The following is an 18,595-nucleotide window of genomic DNA, read 5'->3' as shown; positions in this document are numbered from 1 at the left end:
CAGATTGGGGTGGGAGGTAAGGGAGGTAATCACATTTCTATATTGTTTTGATTTTTTTTTTTAACAAGTATGTACTTTCTTTTTTTTAAATTTTTTTAATGCTCTTTATTTATTTTTGAGAGAGAGAGAGGGAGAGACAGTGTGATCAGGGGAGAGTCAGAGAGAGGGAGATACAGAATCTGAAGCAGGCTCCAGGCTCTGAGCTTAGTAGTCAGCACAGAGCCCAACGCGGGACTCAAACCCATGAACCGTGAGATCATGACCTCAGCCGAAGCTGGACGCTTAACCAACCGAGCTACCCAGGCGCCCCACAAGTATGTACTTTCTACCGCAATTTTTTTTTTTTTTTTTTAAAGGCAAGGAACAGTAAGAAATGCACTGCCTGCTTTGGAACAGAGAATGGAGGAGAAGGACCCATTAGAAGTCTGAGCACAGAGGTGCGCCTGGGTGGCTCAGTCAGTTAAGTATATGGCTTCGGCTCAGGTCATGATTTTGTGGTGCATGAGTTTGAGCCTCGCGGTGGGCTCTGTGTTGACAGCCTGGAGCCTGCTCCTGACTGTGTCTCTCTTTCTCTACCCTTCCCTCACTCATGGTCTATCTCTCTCAAAAATAAACAAATATTAAGAAGTCTGAGAACAGGGATCTAAGTTGAAACAGCACCAAGTCATATGAAGAGGCCAGGTATAACGGTCAAAAGACCTAGGTCTGAATCTGGAAAGCTTATTAAATCCTTGAGCCTTGGACTTCTCACCTGTCAAATGAGGTGTACATCTACCTTAAAGCGATACTGGGGCCTGCCTACTAAATGAAGTCTTGTACGTCAAAGTGCTTTGCAAAATGGTAAAGTGCTTTAGGCATCAGGGTGTTATCCCTGGTTGGCGTGCCAAAGCCCTGGGTTGAAAACCAGAAAAACAAGGGCTAAAGCTACAAACTCCTAAGGAAAAATGAGAGGGATGGGGACTGACAGGACAAGATTTAAGAGACACATCAACCACTGGATTGTGTGGACCCAATCCGCACCCCGATTCAAACAAACTATTAAATATATTTACGAGAATCAGAAAAATCTGTGTTGATTATATATGGTATTAAGCTAAGAAGCTTTTTACAACTTTTTAGATGTTGTAATTGTGTTATGGCTGTGGGTTTCTTTAATCATCATCTTCTAGAGAGACACATAGAAAAATTTATGGATGAAACAATGTGATGTCTAGTATTGTTTCCCAATAATTCACAAAAGAGGAGAGGGTGGAGCGAATGGATAGAGGTATAGATAAAACAAGACTGGAAAAAAAAAACCCAAAAAACAAGACTGGATGATGAGGCTGGGTGAGAGATACATGGGGATTTATGGTAATATTTTTTACTTTTACATCTGTTTGAAACTTAACCTAATAAAAAAGGTTTTTAAATTTTTTTATATTTACTTATTATTGAGAGAGAAAAAGAGCATGAGTGGGAGGGGAGGGCAGAGAGAGGGAGACACAGAATCTGAAGCAGGCTCCAGGCTCTGAGCAGTCAGCACAGAGCCCGACGAGGGGCTCAAACCCACGAACCTTGAAATCATAACCTGAGCCAAAGTAGGACGCTTAACTGACTGAGCCACCGAGGCGCCCCAGAGTTTTTGTAAAAAAAAAAAAAAAAAAAATGGACCCCACCTTCCTCAGTCTAGGAGGAGGTCCTAAGAGCCTTCTGAAGTCTGCTGCAGAAGTAAAACTGGGTTTCAACACTGGCTTCCAAGGAAGGGCGGAGAAGCCCACGCTTCACTGCGTGAACGCGGGTCAGCAGGTGGGGCTGCCCAACGCCAAGATCAGAGTGAGGGCGTACCTACCAAAGAAAGGCACCGTGCTTGGTGGGACCGACAGAAAGTAAAGGAAAAGGTGGTGTATAACATGTAATATAAATGCTAGCTAATGAGATGATTAAATATCCAATTAGAGACTGCAACTGATGAGGACTATTTTTAACTGGCATGATTCTGCTACCGAGATTCCACGCCAGGAGATTCCACGCCAGCATTTACGCGTCAAGTGTAGATCAGTGAATGGATTACTGCCTTCCTAGGCCCATCCTTTAATACTATTTTAGAAGAGTACTGTTGCAAGGGGGCAACCCCCAAACCCCGAGAGATCAGCCGCACTGCTCTTAACAAAGTTAAACACACAGAATTAAACTGCCTCCAAAGCTGACCTATGAATGTGAAAGGGAAAATGAAAAGTCCTCCAGAAAAGGCTTTATTTGTATGCTTTTGGTAGCTACATTTTAACTAATCTTTCTTTTGCTCAGGATCTCCTGACAGAGTGGGCGGGAGAGACCTGACTCCCAGTCCTGCCCAGCTTGCCGCCATTAAAGGGAGCGAGGGACGGTGTCATTTAGTTGCCTTACTTTTCAGAGACTGCCTCATAAAGACCAAAACACCATCCACGGAGCCCCATGAGGAAACAATGAATGGGATGGATCAAGTGAGACAGTTTTACGCCCTTATCCTCCAAGGGGCTCCCCTCTGGGCTACTTCTCACTACTCTCCTCCCCTCCTGCACGGACGTCCTCCAACACCCGCAATAACCCACCACCTCCAGAGCCCACAGAAAGGGTTCTAGTCTTCACTCTGCCCCCAATAAGGAGACAGCGCATCTCACAATCCATGGGTGAAATGAGGGGATAGACGGATGGTGCTCTGAGACCCCCCAACGTCTGAGTCCCACGTGAGCTTCTTCACTGAGCGAACAAACATGACAGATGGGTTTTCTTGTGAATCTCTAAGCACACGTGGTTAAAGAAACCAAAAGGAGAAGGGGAGGACCCTCAACCCCTTTCAGACTCTGCCTAAGTCAGGCCTGGCCAGAGGAGGCGGCTGGAGCCGTGAGAAAACCTGCCGCCACAGCATCTAGTCGTCCTATCCAACGTGACAAGAACCCAGTGGGATTAGAGGAGACGGTGGAGAGGAGAAATCAAGGTCCTGGGGCTGTCCTCGGCCTGTTCCAGGGCCTCCAATGTGAGCTCGATTCTGGGGCCACCACCTTCCACCTGCTGCTAACGTATAGCGTGTGAACTGAAGCGTGAAGGCCTGATGTAAATTCCTAAAATTCCAGCTGCCGTGGATGAGGGCCTGCATCTGCGACACGTTCAAAATAATCCTTAAAAGGCCCTCAGATAAAGCATCAAACCATCTGTTTATGGCAGAACAAAAAAGGTAGCAATTTGGTCATCCTGTGACAAAGTGGGTCCTCTTTGGGTGGCATCTGTGGCCATCTCTAGAGATGAATTCCAGGCTGCTTCTGCTGTCAAAACAGGTTAGGTAAACAGTCAAAACAGTGTATTTGAAGGCCACTACCTCTTTTTTAGCAAGACTTGCCTACTGGCCGCACTCTTGGGAGAAACAAACAGACCGCATATAAGAAAGAGCAATAGTTTGTTCAGCTTGGTACTCATGCTTCTTACCCACATATTCTGAGAGGAAGACGACAAAGAACGGAGTGACCAGGTCATTAATTCCCTGGACATACCCACTGGCAGGGTGTCGGATGGCCCAAATAAACAGAATTCTTTCGAAGATCTAGGAAAATGAGAGAGAACACAGGACTGTTAAATATTAGGGATACACTCCCTCCCTCCATTTACTTGCATCACAATTTGCTGCAGGGATGCTGCCAAATTTTTAGGAAAACTCTAAAGCTATTAGGGGACAAAGGGAGTTTATAAATGCAGAAAGTCTCTGAGAGGCTAGTTGTGTTGAAGCAGGGGTACATAGTTCTTGCCTTTGTTTCTCTTTTCAGTATCCAGTCGCTGTGATATAAAATGGGGACCCAAAGGGCTTGGGGAAAGGTCTGCTTACAGATCTCTCTCATTTGGAGATAACAGTTTCTTGATTTCCAAAAGCAGGATGGTAGAACATCTAAGTTCTGACACCTTTTCCAGATCTTTTTCATCATCACAGGATGTAGAAAGGAAGCACCTTCTCCACCATGCTCTCCTTTCTCCCCACTGCAATGGAGGACAACTTAGACCTAGATTTATCCCTAGCCCAGCCTGATTGAGAACTATGTATGACACGCTGTCAACGCAGGAAGTCATTTTGTGTATCAGGATGCAACCCAGACATTTGCTGGGGAAAGGAAAGCAAATAAGCCAAATCCTACAGTTGGTAATTTGAGAACAGAGACAGCAGACTCAGCCTCCATGGGAAAGCCACTGGGGTTAAGTATATTAGCCACAAGAGACGAGACACCTAGACCGGGGAGAAGGGAAAGATCCTTAGGGTCCCTTTTCAGAGTCTGGTCCTGCCCCACTCAGCTGCACTCTGCCTTCATTAGGCCCTCTCAGCTAGCCTCCCCCCTCACCTTCTCTGCTATGACTCATCCCGGGCTTCATCCTGGTGACCAAACTCTGGAGTCTAACACGTCCCTTACACCGGCTCTGACTGGGCTGCCTCATGTCTCTGTGAGCCACACCAGAGGGCTGGCAGAGCTGGTGGTGGTGACCACGTGTGGGGGCACAGGAGAGGAGAGGGCCTCCGCCACAAACGCATGGGCTCTGGGGGCAGGCTGAAGAGGTCTTCTTAGAGGTCAGGTTCAAGGAAGAAAATCCCCCAGGGAGAACCAGAGGGAGGAAATGCTTTCGTGGTGATGGAGTAGGTGAGCTAGCACAGGAGAAGCAGAGAATCTAGAGACACGATAAAGGATGTTTCCCAGCCCCCGAGGCGAGTCTGCCTTCCAGCTGGCGGAGGGAGCGGAGAAACCCGCCCATTGTCAACACTCCTGCCCTTGCAGGCAGTGAGCACAAAGCCCTGCCTGGAAGCAGGCTGGCCTCTGCCTCCGCCAGGCCTGCCCACTTGCTCCTCGGGGGCCGAGGGAAGGGCGTGATGTCCTCAAGAGCGCTAGGCCCAACACTCTAACGGGGGCCTCTAGCATTCTTTCCTCCCTCCCCGGAAACAGAAGCCCAAGCTCAGGCTAGACCCACCTCGTTCAGGAAGATCTCAAGGAGCCCCTGCCCTACCTCTTGTGGCCTGTGTCCGTCTGGACATCTGTTAGCTCGGAGAGAGGAGAGCAGGGGCAGAGACAGGAGGAGAGAGAGAATCCCAGAGCTTCTGCTCCACACCGTCAGTTCCTCATGAAAACCCAGGTCCTCATGGACTGCTCTCGACAAGACCAAGTGCACGGAGGCCAGCAGTCCACAATCAGGAGCCCTGTGATCATCCCTCCCTGGTAAGGACAGCCCGACGCAGGCGCTCACGTCTGTGAAGATGCCGCAGACATGGAAAGCAGCACCGGGCCTGGTTGCCAGGGGAGACCGTGGAACCTCCATGACAGAAAAACAACCTGGGATCCTCTTGCCTTGTGAAGAGTGGAAAGGATGATCCCTGAAGGCTCTTCTTATACCTCGTGTACTTGGGTAATTCGGCCTTCCCGAGGTCAGTTCTCAAGTGCCTCTCAGATATGCAAAGCAAGCCTTTCAGTACTCAGTGTAGCTGAGTTCTCTGCTCCTTGGCCGGCATTTAAAGGAATACTCTGAGATGACTATAGCCAGCTAGAAGCAAAGATGATTCAAGCCAAAACGGAAAGAATATAGTTTGAGTCCCCTTCTTTGTGTTCAGCTTCTACTATTAGAAGCACGTTAAACAAACTGTTCCCTGTCTCCAAGTTTGGGACAGGCACACATGGGTAGAAGAGAAGTATCCGAACATCTCCAGGTTAAAGTGAGGAGAAAGCAGGGCTAAGCCGTGGGAAACAATGGGAGGCAGAAAGGAATCCTCAGTGGATCTTTAGCTTCCTTAGAGCTGAATCTTAGAGTTAAAATAACACTGTCACCTCCCCCCTAAATCTTAATGTGACTGGTAAGTCATGAGGGGTCTCACCAGTGGAGGCCTGTGTTTAAATTGAATAACGAATACAATCTAAAGTCAAGTAGAAATTATTTTGAGCATTTTTACCACCATCCTTTTCTATTCCGAGGAGAACTGAAAACCGGATTCAGAGAGCACTTACACCCAGCGTCCTCACTGCTGTGAGGCTGCTAAGGAAATCCCTGGTCTCAAGCAGGTTGTAATTACTGCTTGCGTCAAAAGATAACAGTCCCACTGAGACCTTCCATGTGCTTCACGGACTTGTCAGGTTTCACAAAATCCCAACTAATTCAACTTCTGGGCATATTCTCAGAACAATTTAAAACAGGGACTCGAAGAGACATAATACCCAAAGTGGAAGCGACCCAACTGTCCACAGGCAGAGGACAGAGTACGTGAAGGACACATCTAAGGATTACTATTCGGTTTTAAAGGGAAGGAAATCCTGACACACGTTACAACGCAGATGGTCTTTGAAGATATTATGATGCCAAGTGAATTAAGCCAGTAACACAAGGACAAACATTATATGGTCCTACTTGTTTGAAGTACCTGAAATATTCAAATTCACAGACACAGAAAGTAGGATGGGGGTTGCTGGGGATGGAGAATTTTTATTATTTTTTTAATGTTTATTTATTTTGAGAGAGGAGGGGAGGGGCAGAGACAGAAGGAGAGAATCCCAAGCAGGTTCCCCAATGTCAGCTCGGAGCCCAATGTGAGGCTCGATCCCACAACCCTGGGATCACGATCTGAGCTGAAATCAAGAGTCAGACGCTCAACTGACTGAGCCATCCAGGCACTCCCAGAATTATTATTTAATGGGTACAAAGTTTCAGTTTGGGAAGATGAAAAAAGTCATAAAGACGGGTGGTGGTCACACCACAGTGTGAACATATTTGATGCCACTGAACCGTGCACTTAAAAAGGGTTAAAATGGGACATTTCATGTTATGTATACTTAGCACAATACAAAAAAACCATCACTAGCCCAGCTTGATAAAGTAGAGCAGCACAGGACTAGGAATTCTGAGGTATGAGCTCTAGTCTTCATCTTGTTACAGTGGAGATTTAAAGCCCTGGATAAGTCTCTTGGCCTCTCACAGTGTGACATGGCCCACAGATTTGTTGAGAACAAATGAAAATGCACAAGAAAGAGCTGTGCAGGGACCACAGCTCCACATCCGACAGAAGGTGCACCTGCCCACAGCCAGAGGGCAGGCTAGGGCTCATGCACACAGAACAGGTGCGTGGAGGTATGGGGGGAGAAGGGCCGAGAACGGAAGTACTTCCCTCACCTCCTGCACAAGCGGCTGCTGGAACAATGGAATGAGAGGATTTGTCCTCGGAATGTCAATGTGGATCTGAAAAAGAAAAGTCATGTCTAAAAACACAAAAACCAGTTTTTTCTTTTGAGAAGTTATTTTCTTAAGAAGTGCGAATCAAGGGGGTAAGAGTGACAGCCAGTATGTTTAGAAAGAACTGATGGATGAACCAAAAGAGTCTAGTTAATCCTGCCTATCTATCTGGAGTACGTTTCCATGACACCAATGGTACTGGAACTGAGGAAACCTCCCAGACCACTTACGTTGAACAGCAATGGGCTTCACGACCTAAGAGAACCGCCCTGGAGTCTGTTCCACCCTGGGCTGGTACTTAACAGGCATGATCAAAACGTGCGTCCCTCTTTCAGAGTCATACGCAACAGTCCCCAAGAGCGGAGAGAGCTCGGAAAGTGGCAGACACGTGACCAGATAGGGAACCAGGGGGAACTGGCCTTCACTAACTGGCACTGTCACCAAAAAGGTCACAATAGCTGGTTTCGGCTTCGGGATTTCTCAGAGCCCTAATGAGCCCAAGGACTGCAGCAATGGCTCCCTTGGCTCTTGAGGCTTACTGAAGACAGCTGCCGGCAAGCTGGGCTTTTCCCCCTTGCCCCCTTCTCCCTCCCCTCCTCTTTCGGCAGGCGGGGGGACTACTGTGAGGGTGACGGAACAGTGCCTGCCAAGCCTGCTGGGCACGGCTGCTCCTGCCGACAGATGGACAGACATGGGTCAGACACTAGCTGCCAGGTGGACATACTAACATCACACCGTCCAGAGGGACTGGACCACCCTGAGTGAGCTCATCTTTCACTCTGTGCCCCGGGACCGTTACTACATGCGGTCTGGGGACCCATGGCGTTGACACCACCTGGGAGCTCATTAGAAGTGAAGGTCTCACCCTAGACCTACTGAATCAGAATCTGCATTTTATCATAATGCTTAGGTGGGATTTTATCAAGACCCTGGATTATATGCACATTATATGCACATTAAATTTGGAGAAGTGCTACCACTGATCAGTGAAAAAAAAAATCTATTTAAAATGGCTAAACTCAGAGCTGCTCATTACAAAGAGGAGAAGCAGTTCTGGGAATCCATTTACTTCCTAACCGGCACGCCACATCCTGAATTCAGAACCTGAACTCTGATCATTCTCCCAGGACACATGACAGTTACGACTGTAACCAACAAGGTGGTGACTGTACCTGCCGGTAGGTGTCCTGGTGATGTTCCTCATTTCGAGAGTCATAATACTGCTCAATGAAGCCAAAATATTCCTCCCGCTTCCGCTGCAGGGTCAACTTCCTCCTCTCGGTGTTTGCTGGGAGGTAGCCCTACAGACAGGACCGCTGTCAGATGGGCACACGAGTCCTACATTTCTATTTTAGCCTGAGGAGTGGCTTGGAAACTGTCAAAGGGGCGGAAGGGCAACTGCCAGAAGGACAAGCATTCTCCCTTTCTGGGTCCGGCCACCCAGCGTCTGCTCTCTCCTCCTTCAATGAGACCCACACGTGGGCAGAGGAAGCCAGGCCATCTTTCCCAGGGCTAGGCGCAGTCCCTCCGCCCTGCGCTGCGTTTGCCTCACATGCCGCGGAGGGGAGGGGGCGCTCCAGAGCTGCCACAGCAGAGCGGCGAGTCTAGGACGGTGGGAGGAAAATGGACCCCAGTGGGGGCCTCTGAGCACCGCGTGTGTGCAAGGCAGTCCCTCCGGGAAGCCCAGCCCTCTGGCCACCTCTGTGGCGCATCCCAGGGGTGTGCCGTGAAGTATGTGCCAGGCACACATTCCTTTCCACGGCGATATTCAGAATTACCAGCTCAGGAGGCTGAATGGAACCTGTGACACAGGCGGCTAGAACGTGCAGGCCTGGAACTTCTGGCAGCAGCCTCCCGCCTAGCCAAAGCTCCTTCTCACTCCTGGTCTAGATCCCACTTTCAATTCGTGCATCTCCTGTTCCCCAAACTACAACCAAATCTACTCTTAACAGCACTCGAACATCTTAGAAGTGGCAGAGGCAGCGATTACGTGGCTGCAGGCTCAGGAGTCACGGGGAACATTCAGGAGAGAGACCCTCCCTCTCGCAGACATTTCTGTGATCCATCCCCCAGCCAGGGCCTGCAGAGCAGGGACTCGGCTTTATCCATTTTGTGTCTCCCCGCAGCTGCTGGCATCACGCCTGGCAGACAGCAGGCCCTCAATAATTCCTTGCTACATGAATGAATGAATGAATGTGACAGGCTCAGGGAATTGGGTGTCCCCGTCACAGCAGCTGGCACAGTGCTCTGCCCTTATAGCAGGACTGGTGCAGGCTCCCAAGGGAGGCCCATTTCTCAGCTCCTCACAGCGCAGAGTTGGTTTCCACCACTCTGCTTATTCCTGCTGAGAAAGGAGTGAAGTCCAGGGAGTTTGTGACCAAACAGGTGCTGAGAGCCCCACCCCACTACACTCCTTCTCCCTGGCGCTGAGCAAGTGGGGATCCACCAACAGGGAAAAGCTGTGCTCTTCTACACGTGTGTGAATAACTCTCAAGGATGTGTTTCTTTAGGCGCTGAAGTACGAGGACAGCCCCACAGATCTGCCTCACCCAGTGGGGCCGGAGGAGTCTATGCAGGAAGATGAATGTGCCCAGACTAACCTCGGCAGGTAACAAGGGCTGTGTGAGACTCACGCTTCTCTACACGGCGGGCAGAACTCACCGACAGGAGTCTCCAGGTTACGGGTCGAACCTCCCTGGGAACCCCCGGCCAGCTACACTTCCTCAGTTCATCTGCAAACGGACGATGGCTTTATTGGATTAGCTCTTCCACAAATGCCCTAGGACAAACCTCAGCCAGCACTGTCTGATTCCTCCCACCATTCAGGAAAGACCACCACCACCACCACCAGCAGCAACAGCAGCAGCAGCAGCAGCGGCGGCGGTGGCTACCGATAAGCACAGGGAGAAAGGCCCAGACGACAGCCCTGAGCAGCACAGTGGCGAAGACGCGGCTCTGCAGTAGTGACGCAGTCAGCTAGGAGATCAGACTCGGGGCAAAGAAAGAGTGGATTTCAGTCAGAGTGGCCTCGAGGCAGGAGAGACCAAAGCCAGAACAGCTGCACTATGGTCTACGGGCCGCAGAATCCAGTCCCACCTAATTTGGTCCCTAATTTCTAGTAACATACTTCTGACTTAATACCTGCAGATCACTGCAATGGGCACCAGATCAGGAGATGCTGGAAAAGTAAAAGAAGGAAGAATAAAGAGCAATAGCTTCCAGGTCCCTGAGAACTGCAGTCACCAAGAGGTCCTACCTTGCCCGGGGCTCACGGCGACTCACCTAAGTCAGTGTTGTGACTGGAGAGAAGCTGACGGAATTTTTCTAGGCGGGTTTTCTCCCGGACAGTCATCGGGGGTGCACCGGAAGCATTCTGGTCCGAGATACGGGCAACCAGGGGGATGATGGGTCGGAGAGGGAGTGACTGCTGTTTGTGGAGTGGATTCCTCAGGCATGTATCACCTGCAATGATGAAAAGAAAAAGAACAGGCGCCATGGAGAGCATGGACATGGAGGGACCCTGAACTGGCTGTTCCGTAGTGGCCCGTCCTCCAGAACAGTGTCCGAGCAGTGGCGCGCTGCTCAAAGGTGCCTGTGGAGGGGCAGCCGGAGGACAGAGAACATCGGCCCAGGGGAAGGGCTGCCTTCTTATCACGTCCCCCCAGAGCACCTTATGGCCAACAAAGACCCCAGAGGTCGGAGCAACTTTGACAACTTTTTTGGCAACTCTGGATGGAAACCAAATGTTTTCTTTCTACCCCAACCTGGGATGTGTCTTCATGCCTAATACTGAGTTTGGGGGCAACTCAGTCTAAGGCAGTGTTTGCCTTCCCTTTCCACATCGCAGAGCACGTAAGAAGTGATGACACAGTAGAGCACATGTCATAAAAACAGGTGGCTGCTTGCCTGAAAGCCCAGACCCACGCAGCTGGCCCAAGGGCTGAGAGGATCGATATCCATGGCACAGCTCGAAGCTGCTCTTGGCCCATCAATGTGCCCTGCATACCAGGTGAGAGGCTCTGGCCCCAGGCAACCCTGTTTTGGGTTCCTCGGTGCTCCTACATTTCCCACCAAGATGAGCCAGTTTTTAATTCTGCGGGGATATGACTGACATAACAGGAACACAGACTCCAGCAGAACCACAGGTCTGGTTCTCGACGTTTGTAACCCAGGTGACAGGAAGGAGAAGCGAGCAGTATAGGACGGACATTACTCTTACATACATACATACACACACATACTCTGACTACATATGAGGCATAGTGCTGGTCACATTTACGTAGGATTTCTCATTTGATTCTTACAACATATGGTAGGAATTGATTACTACTTTACAGATGAAGAAACCACAGCTCAGAGAGGTTAAAAGTGATTTGCTAGTGAGACCCGAGATACTACCTTAGGTCTGTCTGATTCCAACACCCTTATTTATTTTACTACCTCAAAGTAACGAAATTCAGTTTTAAATTCTGACTGTCCTTCCATGATTGTTTTATATTCTTTATCTATCTGGGCCTTCAACAGTAAGAGTCACAGGGAACCTGAGAGGCTCAGCTGAAGTTAAGCATCTGATTTCAGCTCAGGTTATGATCTCGCAGTTCATGAGTTTGGGTCCTACAACGGATTCTGTGCTGACAGCATGGAGCCTGCTTGGGATCTCTCTCCCTCCCTCTCTCTGTCCCTCCCCTGCTTGCATGCATGCTCTCTCTCTCAAAATAAACTATTTTTTTTAAATAAAGAAAGATGGGGCACCTGGGTGATTCAGTTGGTTAAGCGTCTGACTTTGGCTCAGGTCGTGATCTCACGATTCGTGGGCTTGAGCCCTGCATCGGGCTCTGCACTGACAGTTCAGAGCCTGGAGCCTGTCTTCAGATTCTGTGTCTCCCTCTCTGTCCGTCCCTCCCACACTCATGCTCTGTGTGTGTCTGTCTCTCTCAAAAATAAACATTAAAAAATTTTTAATAAAAAATAAAAATCCTCTCTTAAAAAAAAGATTGCACTCAGCAACTTGCACTAGAAGGTTTACAGAAGCAATTGCCCAGGGTATCTAGCTGGGATGCTCAATGTAACACGAGGCCTAGGAAACGCAGACCACAAACGGTGGACCTGACAACCCTGTGCACCTCTGACATCACAGATTAACGGATGATGCTCAGAGGAGGGATCCTCATAAAGGGAATGCTCTGGAAAGTCCTGGCTTCACAAGGGCAGCACCTTCACTCAGCACTGGTGGGAGGGGGTGTTTCCTCACACTTGGGATCCTTGAAGACCCTCAATCACAGCACTCAGACACTTCCAACAGCCTACAGCAATGGCCAGTCAACAACGAAAGCCTACGTGGGCGTGGCATTGAACCTGGAGCCTGAGTCAGCGATGGAAAGTGACTGTGGAATACTTTTAAAAGCCTTATAGCCTAAGTCAATGACCACATGCTTATTCTGAAACTGCAGAAGTTGTTCTCTTAGAACACGAGTCAGGACACGTGCCAGGCTCCACTCCCTTCCCCCATTCTTTCACTTCCCTTCACCCTTTACCAGTCAGCCGTTCCAACTTTCACTGGAATGATGACACTTCCCTCCCCCGCTCAGAATAACTGGCTTCCATAAAACCCTCTAGAGTAAAATTACAGACAGCGATGGGTACTTAAAAAGGGTACACTGAGACACCCTAAACATCTGATAAAACTACCACCACCTCGGCCACTTGCAGAAGCCAATTTCCCAAAAAGAGACAGAAAGGGTGTCTCCTCCCGCCTGCCCCACCTGACAGGCAGGAGGCTGGGGCACAGAGCCTGCAGGCACAGATTGCTCCATCCCCCAGGAACAGGAAAGAGCCAACCTTATACTAATGACTGCTCCCCAGGACCGAGCAGGCCAACCAACAGTGCCAAACGTTTGTGACATCCAGCCACTGCCAACTTTACACACATTAGTCAATATTCTTAAACCTGACCAGGCCCAAAGCAATGTGAAGCAACCAAACAGCGAACGTTCTGGAGCCCACCACAGGGAAAGGAAGAAGAGAATGGCAGACAAAAACAGGGCATCAGCAAGTGAGGCCCCAGGTAGCCATTGAGGGGCGGCGGGTGGGCGGGAGCAAGCACAGTCTACGGCCCATTAGGCTCACAGATGTAACTCAGGCTTGAGCTTTCCCATGTATCATCCAGAGGAAGATCAGAAAAGCTGCTCATTTAGGGCGCTCTCTGCTGAGAAGGCTGAGGCTGTGGAAGGCAGCAGGATGGACTTACTGGCATTTCTGGAGAGCTGAGCGTCGCTGCTGGACTTTATGACCTTGTAGCTGGCAGGAGCGTCGGACGTCGTGGACTGGGAGCGCTCTGGTTTCACCCGCAGCTTGCTGTGGTTTTCTAGCACTTGGGCTGCGGTTGCCAGAGCAACTTTTGAGTTTAGAGTTTGGAAGGAAGGGGAGGAAAAGTCCTCTTCCTCATCATCGCCAATGTCCCAAGCGTCACTGGTATTCCGGGCAAACTCATGGAAACTGGAGGCCTTCTTATTCTTCAAAGGAACTGCGTTGACTTTTGACCGTTCTTTGATGAAGCTTTAAGAAAGGAGACATCATTACCAAGGAATGATCTGACACTTGTGACCACCTTCACTGGCTTAATATGAACAGTGTGACAAATTACCTGATTCACAATCTTTACCTTCTTCAAACAAAAACACCTGTATCCATTCCTCATCTAGATGCATCTAGACCAGCACGACGCTCCAGAGACGGATGGAGCAGAGGCAACAATGCTCACCAATCGTCCCATGTGCTCCCCTATATTTCCCAGTACCCTGACCCTGCATTTAAGGAAGGCTAGAAGACCAGTTCTGGCCAATGAGCTGAGGAGAGAGGCGAGGTAATCACTTTGAAGCCAAAGCAGACAACAGGTATGAGTTCTCTCCATACAAGCTTTCTTCTACTGTGGTAACTGGCCAGGCACCTCCCCCACCTGGGAAGCAGATGGACTGCGTGGGGCAGGGCCTGCCCTCCCCTCCCACTCAACTCCACTCTGGACACGTAGCCTGAGAAAGGAATGAATGAACCTTTGTTGTGTCAATCCACTGAGGTTCTGGAGTTAATCTGCTCCAGGAACAGAACCTAAACTAGTCCTTTTTTTTTTTTTTTATACATTTATTTATTTTTGGAGAGAGAGAGTGAGACTGAGCATGAGCCGGGAGGGTCAGAGAGAGGAGGAGACACAGAATCTGAAGCAGGCTTGTAAGGAAGCAGGTCTGAACCAAACTGACTCCATGAACAGGCTTCAAGTTTCCCCTCTGACCTTGGAGGCCTAGGTGTCAGTTTCTCAGAATCATTAGACAATAGAAGGGCACGCATTGCCCAAGGCAGGAGTGACAACCCTTGTAACACCCAATCAGGAAAGGCCAGTTAACACTATTAACATTTCTAAGGGCAGGCCTGGAGATAGAAGCTATAGATAATCACCTACTGCTTAAGGCTGGTCACGCCCTACCTGAGGGTCCTGGGTCCACTCTGTAATTGGTCAATACTCTACTGCCAATAATAATAGGCAATAGTGATTGGGTCACTACCTGTGTCACAATTTCCTGTAACTCCCCCTTCCCAAGCCCCATAAAGAGCCTTACCCGCCTTTGTTCGGGGCTCTCAGTGTGGATCCACTGCACTGGTAAAGTCTGTGAGCCCGAGTTTAGGCCCGGCCTAAACAAGCTCGTAATAAAGCCCTTTGCTTTTGCATGTGTGACTCAGTCTCCCTGGCGGTTTCTGGTTTTGGGGGATGATATTAAAAATCTGGGCATAACAGGCTCCAGGCTCTGAGCAAGCGTTCAGCACAGAGTCCGATGCAGGGCTCGAACCCATCAACATGAGATCATGACCTGAGCCAAAGTTGGACGCTCAACTGACTGAGCCACTCAGGCGTCCCTAACCTAAACTATTCCTTAGAGTAGGACATCAACTCCTAGCAGAACCAGAGATAATTTTAGGCAGTCCATGTGTAGCATCAAACATCAAGTTCTGAACAAGTGAGATGTTCCTTTTCCATTCTGTGAAAGTCCTCCTGCTAGCCTAGAGGAGACAGTCTCAATATGGGCTACTCGGTCTTTAAGATGATTTTTTAACAAAGAGGGCAGCCTCAGGATCAACATGTTTACAAGCAACAGCAGCTAGTTTAGAATTTTATCAATAAGAGAGTTTTATTTTTGTCACTGTGTTTACTTTTAAGGTTACTTTTTCTATTTTTGGCAAATGATAACCGGATTTCCACTTTTAACTTATAGAAGTGAGGAGATTTACTTTAAAATATAAATGTGGGTTGTCTGGCTGAATCAGTTGGTAGAGCGTGCAACTCTTGATCTCAGGGCTGTGAGTTTGAGCCCCATGTTGTGTAGTGATTACTTAAAAATAAAACCTTAAAAATACACACACACACACACACACATATATACACACAAATCTGAGTTTTTTTAAAGGTTATTTTTTTAAAAACGCATTTAGTAATAGGACAGATTTAGGCAAAAAAACGTAAAGATGATATGTCACGAAAGTTCAGGAAACACTAGATTGTCTCACTGAGGAATGAGAGCTCAGTCCTAGGAGTCATGCGGATCATTCCTACCCTTTTCCTCTTTACGTCTCCCCTTTAACAGATCTGCAAGCCCTTATTCTGGACCCTGTGGACTATGTGGTTGGGACATTTCTAATTCAGTCTTGTCTAGCATCCCTCAAATCCCAAACCTGTGTACATTTACACCTAGGGCCTGAAATGCCCTGGAGTAAAGACATCACTAAATGCCTCCCTTTTTCCTCCAGCAAAGCACAGTGATACTAGAGGGGAAACAAGGCTTTGCCAGAAGAGGCGAATCCTCCCATTTCCAGGAGCTGTTTCTTCCCTTTGGGTAGAGGTGGGTGGTCTAATAACCCATCTCATCTCCCTAAAGGAATCCAATGTTTATTCTAAAAGATAATTGTTATTAACACTGACAAGTATAGTCTGGTAACTCATACAGCTCAGCTCCTCAGAATGTCCTTACTATGAGCATCATAAAAGGAGTAAGATTTTAACTGAAGCATTACTTTCCACACTGGTCTTACAGAGAGTAAAGGAAGAAAAGACATCACACAAAACACAGAAGAGAGGGGGCACCTGGGTGGCTCAGTTGGTTAAGTGTCTTACTTTGGCTCAGGTCATGATCTCGTGGTTCACGGGTTCAAGCCCCGCGTCGGGCTCTGTGCTGACAGCTCAGAGCCTGGAGCCTGCTTCAGATTCTGTGTCTCCCTCTCTCTCTGCCCCTCTCCTAATCATGCTCTATTTCTCTCTGTCTCAATAATAAATAAACATTAAAAAAATTTTTTTTAAATACGGGAGAGAAAACTAGCTTACAAGAGGTAGCAGTTCAAATGTGATGGAAACAAAATACCATTTTCCACCTGCCAAGTGTGACGAGGGTGCAGTGGGACCGCCATCTAATAGTGCAGGTGAGGCTGTATGTTGTACAGCCTTCTGGAAAACAGTCTGCAACAATCATACCATAAACCCGAATATGGTTTGTGATCTCTGGCCCTAACAAAATAACCAGAGGGTCAAACAAAGAGGATCTAAGACACTGTCTTGTGGTGTTACTTATTTTGGTGAAAAACTGAAAACAGCATAAACATCTAGAAATTGGAATGATGAAATTAGTTCAGCCACCAGATGAAATATCATAATGCCACTGAAAAGCACATCTGACAGGCTATTTAGTAACATTAGAAAACGATCTCAATAAAGTGAACATTGGAACCAAAAAAAATATTTTTATAATCTCTATATTTAAAAAAAAAAGCATATGCATAGAAAAGACCAAAAACAAAATACATCAAGATGTTAACAGTGCTTATTGCTAGGCTGTGGAATTATAGGAGATCTTTCATTTCATTTTTACAGGTCTCTGAATTATTCCTGTTTTGTACAGTGAGCATATTATTAATCAGTGGATAAGATGGTTGGCTTTCATCAATCCCAAATCAGGGCACTTATAAACTTACTGAATGAACGATCAGAAATGAGCAAGAGCTCATATCAAAGAACATAAAACTGGGACAACACATCGAGAATATCTGCTGTCAACAATCCAGCCACGGGCCAGAAGAGGCAAATCACTCGACTGCGGACCCGCTGAGGCTGCATGTTCTGGACCCATCACTGGGGCTGCTTCTCTTTTGTAAAGGGGGATGTAGAATCCATTGCCTGTGGTACACATCTCAGAGGGTCCGATGTCAAGAACAGATAGGCAGATGTGTAAGGAAGCTCTGTGATCAATAAAACACCACATAGGAATTGGTGGTTACCGTTGTCTTCCTCTTTGGAGGCTATGTGTACCTCAAGATAGCACACAATGAACCCAACAGAGCCATATACATGAGTACCTCGGACACCAAGATTAACTACTGTGTTTTTCTGGTTGATGTTTCCAAATACTCTTTTTTTTTTTTTTAAGTAGGCTCCACACCCAACATGGGGCTTGAACTCTCGACCCAGTAATGAAGAATCACATGTTCTACCGAATGAGCCAGCCGGGCGCCCCTCTTAAATACTCTCTTGGTATTCTGATGATGTTTAATATAAGCCATCAAATCAAGAAGCTGAATTTTAACTCAGGTCAAAGACATGACCAGTTTAACATTGGGCGAAGCACGCGTACACCCTGGACCTTGGATGGAAATGCTTCACCGAGAGATGGGACATGCTGAGACTCGGGCTCTAACATGTCTGTACAAAGGAGGCAAATCAGCTGGTGCATGAAGATTTGTTAAATTTTTCTTTACACCTTTTTATGTATTCAAGTATTTCATGATATTTTTTTGAAGCAGATGAAGATTCAATATAAGTCAACTACTGAGATTAAGAATTGGAATTTCCAGGGCGCCTGGGGGGCTCAGTCGGTTGAACGTCTGGCTTCAGCTCAGGTCATGATCTCACGGCTCATGGGTTCGAGCTCTGCGTCGGGCTCTGTGCTGACAGCTAGCTCAGAGCCTGGAGCCTGTCTTCAGATTGTGTGTCTCCCTCTCTCTCTGGCCCTCCCCTGCTCAAGCTGTCTCTCTCTCTCTCTCAAAAACAAAACATTAAAAAAAATAATTTGGGGGCACCTGGGTGGCTCAGTCGGTTAAGCGTCCGACTTCAGCTCAGGTCATGATCTCTTAGTTCGTGGGTTCAAGCCCCGCATCAGGCGCTGTGCTGACAGCTAGCTCAGAGCCTGGAGCCTGTCTTCAGATTCTGTCTCCCTCTCTCTGACCCTCCCCTGCTCATGCTGTCTCTCTCTCTCTCAAAAATAAATCAAAAAGCATTAAAAAAATTTGGAATTTCCTCAGGTGAAGATTTTGCAAATAGAAATTAGAAAAATATATTCCAATATACTGAAGAGCAAAGAAAGGA

The 18,595-nt window shown here is 48.0% G+C and overlaps 1 protein-coding gene across 2 annotated transcripts in view; it reads right to left on the bottom strand.

The window, feature by feature from the left end:
• TBC1D22B (TBC1 domain family member 22B) overlaps window positions 1–18,595 on the bottom strand; it is a 75,176-nt gene that overhangs the window by 35,403 nt on the left and 21,178 nt on the right. For both annotated transcript variants that reach the window (XM_029944246.1, XM_029944247.1), the window contains exons 3-8: window positions 13,448–13,755; window positions 10,483–10,662; window positions 9,862–9,932; window positions 8,373–8,501; window positions 7,141–7,206; window positions 3,442–3,556 (exon numbers count right to left, since the gene is read on the bottom strand). In XM_029944246.1, coding sequence (XP_029800106.1) covers window positions 3,442–3,556; window positions 7,141–7,206; window positions 8,373–8,501; window positions 9,862–9,932; window positions 10,483–10,662; window positions 13,448–13,755 — 869 coding nt within the window. The remainder of the gene's footprint in view (window positions 1–3,441; window positions 3,557–7,140; window positions 7,207–8,372; window positions 8,502–9,861; window positions 9,933–10,482; window positions 10,663–13,447; window positions 13,756–18,595) is intronic.

The sequence above is a fragment of the Suricata suricatta genome, chromosome 7 (genome assembly GCF_006229205.1).
Source record: "Suricata suricatta isolate VVHF042 chromosome 7, meerkat_22Aug2017_6uvM2_HiC, whole genome shotgun sequence".
NCBI lineage: Eukaryota > Metazoa > Chordata > Mammalia > Carnivora > Herpestidae > Suricata > Suricata suricatta.
The sequence above is the reverse complement of the archived record's forward strand: the minus strand, read 5'-3'. Positions and strand labels throughout refer to the sequence as shown.